The sequence below is a fragment of the Drosophila virilis genome, chromosome 5, assembly GCF_030788295.1.
Source record: "Drosophila virilis strain 15010-1051.87 chromosome 5, Dvir_AGI_RSII-ME, whole genome shotgun sequence".
Lineage (NCBI taxonomy): Eukaryota > Metazoa > Arthropoda > Insecta > Diptera > Drosophilidae > Drosophila > Drosophila virilis.
The window spans coordinates 24,628,184-24,633,152 of record NC_091547.1 but is presented as its reverse complement, the minus strand read 5'-3'; the positions used below and the strand labels follow the sequence as shown (position 1 = coordinate 24,633,152).

At 43.1% G+C, this 4,969-nt stretch overlaps 2 protein-coding genes across 2 annotated transcripts; one reads left to right on the top strand and one right to left on the bottom strand.

The window, feature by feature from the left end:
• Nucleotides 1–89: 89 nt before the first annotated feature.
• On the bottom strand, nucleotides 90–3,191 carry LOC6625936 (uncharacterized). Its single transcript, XM_002048868.4, has 3 exons — nucleotides 2,992–3,191; nucleotides 1,640–2,905; nucleotides 90–1,295 (listed from the first exon to the last, which is right to left on the bottom strand). Exons 1-3 carry the CDS (start codon nucleotides 3,040–3,042, stop codon nucleotides 576–578), a joined length of 2,037 nt encoding a protein of 678 aa, XP_002048904.3. The 5' UTR covers nucleotides 3,043–3,191; the 3' UTR covers nucleotides 90–575.
• Nucleotides 3,192–3,416: 225 nt separating this feature from the next.
• DCTN2-p50 (dynactin subunit 2) lies at nucleotides 3,417–4,913 on the top strand. Its single transcript, XM_002048869.4, has 3 exons — nucleotides 3,417–3,596; nucleotides 3,649–4,567; nucleotides 4,627–4,913. Exons 1-3 carry the CDS (start codon nucleotides 3,561–3,563, stop codon nucleotides 4,809–4,811), a joined length of 1,140 nt encoding a protein of 379 aa, XP_002048905.1. The 5' UTR covers nucleotides 3,417–3,560; the 3' UTR covers nucleotides 4,812–4,913.
• The last annotated feature ends 56 nt before the right edge of the window (nucleotides 4,914–4,969 follow it).

Genomic DNA, 4,969 nt, shown 5'->3' with positions numbered 1-4,969 from the left:
AAGGTATTGTTATTTTCTTTTATTAAGGACACATTGATAACATTTATAAATATATACTTATAGTGTAAAACCACAAATCACATAACACGCAATACACATAAATTGTTTTTCTTTTCTTTTTTTTTTAAATTTTCCATAAATCACAGCTACTAATTTATTCTAATTTCTATAATTTGGCTAACTTAAAAATTATGTTAATTTCTTGGTGGACATTTATCGAGCATATTTTTCACATTCATATTTGTGCGCTATATATACAAGTGTTCACATAGATAGCCTATATATATATATATATATATATATATATATATCATGGCTGCAAATTCGATTCGATTCGAATCCGGAATTGCAAGATATGCTGGTCAACCGGGCATTGATTCGAGCCAGTTTCCAATTTTATTGGAATTTGCAGTCATGATATGAATAAATTTAACAATTGGTTATAAAATAATTCTTAGTTGCCTCATAGGCTGTCATATAAATATATTCTAGGTATTTTTTTGTTTCTTTGACTAGCGAAAATTGTACAATTGAAAATAATATAGGATAAATACAACGAAAATTGCCGCAAAATATCAGCAATCGAGTCGCTTCTTTAAGCGAAAGAACTCGGCATTGTCAATGCTATTGATGTTATCCATATATAAATTGCGTAAAGTGCGCACATCTGACATCCGATCCTCGATATCCGTGTACATTCGACGACAGCGATAAATCGAGAGGGTCTCCAGGCAGGCACAGTTCACAATAATTGCATCGATTGTGTGATCCGTCAGCTGGCTGCAGCCGCTGATGTCCAGGGAACGCAGTCGTTGTAGCTTCTCGGTGATAATCTTGATGCCCTGATCGCTAATGTTGTAGCAATCGGACAGATCTAGCATCTCTATGGCTGGGCAGTTGTTAACTAGCGCTTCCATGCCCAATAATGATATCTGTTGGCAATTGGAGAGCAACAGCCTATTCAGCTCCAAATGTTTTAGGCCATATTTTAAGGAGACGTCGCTTATTTTATTGCAGCCGCGCAAATTTAAAGAGCGCAATCCTCGGAGCTCCTGTATATTATGACCCTCGAAATCCTCGTCATTGATTAGATTCATTTCGTAGGCCGCAAACATTGCCTGCTTGCGTTTGGCATCACGTACAATCTCCTCTTCTGCTTTGCTGCGCAAAGATATCTTAATGGACTGCAATGAGCCGGTAAAACTATCTGACGGTGGGCACGCATTTCCAATGGAGGAGGCTCGGTTCAGTTCCAGCTTGGCTATATTAATGCCAGTAAGCGCAGCGTCAGTTAGCTACAAAAACAAACGAACATAAGATTCATTTCTCTAGGCAAAGGTTACTTTCGTCGCGTTAAGCTTAATCCTTTCACCCCATTTTCAACTAGAGATGTGGACTTGCTGCTCTGGCTCACAACTCTCAAACAAAATTATAATATATAAGTTTTTAGCCAATCGAAAAAAGTTAAGATGAGTTGCAACTCAATCTTTGCCCCCCATATTCATTCTGAAAGCGGTTTTCGATAGTATAAAACACGGATCTTAGTAAACAATATATACCGTCTAAGTATGCAAACTCATCATTATATTACGAATCAGTTTATGTCAAAGGAAGCTATATGTTGACTTTTCTGACTCACCCGGCAACAACTCTCCAGCGATAGCTCACGGAGCCAACACAACTGGCTTATGATAAGCTGCATAACCTCGTCCGTGACGGCGTTGACGCAGTGGTTCAAGTGAAGGGAGCGCAGAGCGCGCAGATTTCTAGCTATCGACTTAATGGACTCCTCACAGATAGTCAAATATGAGACGTTCAGCTCCAGCAGCACGGTGTTCTCTTCGCGTGCCACGCCCTCCATAATGCCATTGCTGCTAATGCCGTCGCAATTGGAAATGTCCAAGAGACGTAAGCGCGGTAAATGCCGCAGCTTCGCGGCACCCAAGTTTGTGATGCCGGAGCAAGCGTTTATCTTGAGATCCTGCAATTGTGGATTTGCCTGTACAATCGCCGCCAGGCACTCATCGTTTAGACACATCGTGGCCGATAAATCCAACACAGTTAATTGCCGTTGCGTGCTGAGAAAGCTTTTAATGGTAGCTGCATTCAACTGCCTACAGCCGGCTAAATATAAACGGCGCAATTGCAAGCCTGGCTGGCCATTCTCATCCGCCTGGCTGAGCTCGCACAGTGCCAGCAGCGAATGTCCGATTAGCGTGTGACTAAAGTCGAGTGTGTGCAGCATCCGACGCTGCTGGGTGAGCACGTTCAAGATGTATTTGAATGTCAGCACCGATTCACTTGGCATGCTCGGCTCCTGGGGATAGAAACGTCGATGTATGGCATTATGAAACGAGATCTGGCACCCGGACATATTGAGCAGCTCCAGCTTGGGCATCAGCGCAGTCAGGCGCAACAGTATGGCATCGGTGAGATACTGATTCTTGCATATAGTCAACTCCCGTATGCTGGAGAGATGTGCCGAGATCTCATTCAAATCGCAAGCATTTGAATCCAAGAAGGTAGCCGACATGAACAGGGGCAAACAACGTGTCACGGCCAGGACTTGTAAGTGTGGCAGCAGGCGTAGAATGCCATAGAACTGCTTATCATTCAGATCGACATTGTCCAGACTTAACGAATGCGCCGATTGTCCTATGAATGCCATCAGCTCAGGTACCTGGCCGAGGGTCACATCCTCGAACAGAAAGTGACGAAAGCGTCTTTCGCATCTCATCAAATCAACAGCGGGACTATGCTGATCCGATAGCACAACTTTTGAGAAACGTACGCGTGTTCGGGCTATAAATTCAGTTTGATATAGGGCGCTTCTCCAACGGTGGCAGGTGGTGCCAGCTGCCAATAGATCGGAATAGCCCAGATACTTGTATATATGCAGCACTATCTGTGTGTAAGAATCGTATATTCAATTATTGTCAGCTGACTTGAGGTCACGAGTGGAAAACTTGCTATTAACCAACGTATACATACCTCTAACGGTAGCTCACTATAGCTGTATGGGTAATAGTCCGAGGACGACATTCTCAATTTATTTCAACGATCCCAACACCGAATATCTTACCTAATTATAGTCCAACTACCGCAATACTAAGCTAACTATAACTATTAAGCAGTGCGACCGTATTGGGTATACTGAAAAATACCATTGCCTCATAATAATAATGGTATTCCTAGATGTAATTTGAAGCATGCCTAATAGACGTTTTGTTGTTAACCCGCACTGTGTTAAGCAAATACTGAAGTTAGCTACATAAAAAATCGTTTCTTGATAAAATTCAAAAGGCAAGAGAGATTAAATTAATTTACAATACTTAGTAAATTATTTGTACAAAAAGGCAAGTCAGTATTTTATAGGCACAGCTGATTTTATGCTTTAGTAGAATTTGCTTTATTTCGACGGTCACACTTTGTCTATGACATCAGTTTTAGCTTTGCTGTCCATTTTTGTTTTGCAAAACTTTTTGCAAATTTCTGCAATTAGAAAATAATCTACAACATCAAAACGCTGTCGAAATACATAACTCGCAGTGCCCAACATTATGGCAGATCCGAAATTTCAAAACTTGCCCGGCATTGTAAGCATACAAACTTTCATATTTTCAACATGTACACTCATTTCTTGCCTAGGCTTATGACCAGCCGGATGTTTTTGAGACTCCCGACGATCCGGAGCCTGATACGTCCGACTATTACGAAGAGGAGCCGGAAAACGAAGCCATTGAGCGAATGCACATTTCGCCCAGCGCAGCACACAAACGCTTTAGTAATTCAACTCTCGAGGGCAACGTTGATTTCACGGATCGCATTGGACGTCGCGTGTGCCGCGGCTACGATGTGCGCGGCGGGGAATACGAGCTGGTTTGCCAGGGTGAAAAGGAAACTCCGGTGCAAAAGTGTCAGCGCCTGCAAATTGAGATGAATGAGCTGCTCAATGAAGTTGCAGCCCTGCAAGTGGATCGAAAAATCGCCGAAGAAGAGAAACAATCTTATGATGCGGTTGCCACTGTGATTAGCACGGCCAAGAGAGTGCTGGATACCTTGAAGCTAGAGCAAGTACTTGGCAAGGAGCAAACGCCCAATGATAAGCAGGTCAAAGCACTTGTCGCCCAAGTGGAGGAATTTAAGCAGTCTGGTGTGCTGACAGCTCTGCCGACGCCAGGCACGGATTTGGCGTCCACAGCACGTGTCGCGAATCTCGAACAACGTTTGCATCAACTGGAAAAGGCTGTCGGGGCGCACCCAGAGAAACTAAGTCGCTTGACAGCGGTCACCAACACGTCCAACGTGCTTGAGGCTGTGCGACATCTGAGCACCAAGGCGGCCCTACTCCAGCCAGAAAAACTGGACGCCATTGAGCAGCGTTTGACTTCTTTGGCTGGCAAAATGGATGCCATTGCCGAGAAGTCCAGCGGCAGCACACAGGATGCTAAACGTGACCAAAAGGTGACCGAGCTCTATGATATTGCAAAACGTACCGAACCAGTTGTCGAAATGCTGCCACATGTCATTGAACGCATGCAGGCACTGGAGGCTTTGCATAAATATGGTAGGAATCAGTGATTTCCTTTCTTAGTGATTAGATAACGCCAGGTTCTTTCCTTTCAGCAAACAATTTTGCCAAGATCATTGCAGAAATCGAACAAAAACAGGGCACCATTACGACCAGCCTGGTAAACAACAAGGAACTTCTTCATTCAGTTCAGGAGACTTTTGCCCAAAATCTGGAAACGATCAACACGAAAATGGCTAAAGTTGAACAGCGTGTTGCGGCCATAACCAGCGCTAAGTAAATTGGGCAGGATATTTAAAATGTCTAGCACACATGACTAGAATTATACCAATTATGAATGAAAATATTTATTTGTATCAATAAAGCAAACGCTTGGAATTTCCATATGTACTTTATATGAAAATGTATTTACACTGGTGTCCGTTCCAGACAGCATAC

Excerpts from the sequence above, each read along its gene's own strand:
- LOC6625936 (XM_002048868.4), bottom strand. The coding sequence starts at position 3,042 with ATGTCGTCCTCGGACTATTACCCATACAGCTATAGTGAGCTACCGTTA. Across the intron at positions 2,906-2,991 it reads ATAGTGAGCTACCGTTAGAG|ATAGTGCTGCATATATACAA; the intron begins GTATGTATACGT and ends TCTTACACACAG. Across the intron at positions 1,296-1,639 it reads CGCTGGAGAGTTGTTGCCGG|CTAACTGACGCTGCGCTTAC; the intron begins GTGAGTCAGAAA and ends TTGTTTTTGTAG.
- DCTN2-p50 (XM_002048869.4), top strand. The coding sequence starts at position 3,561 with ATGGCAGATCCGAAATTTCAAAACTTGCCCGGCATT. Across the intron at positions 3,597-3,648 it reads TTCAAAACTTGCCCGGCATT|GCTTATGACCAGCCGGATGT; the intron begins GTAAGCATACAA and ends TTTCTTGCCTAG. Across the intron at positions 4,568-4,626 it reads GGAGGCTTTGCATAAATATG|CAAACAATTTTGCCAAGATC; the intron begins GTAGGAATCAGT and ends CTTTCCTTTCAG.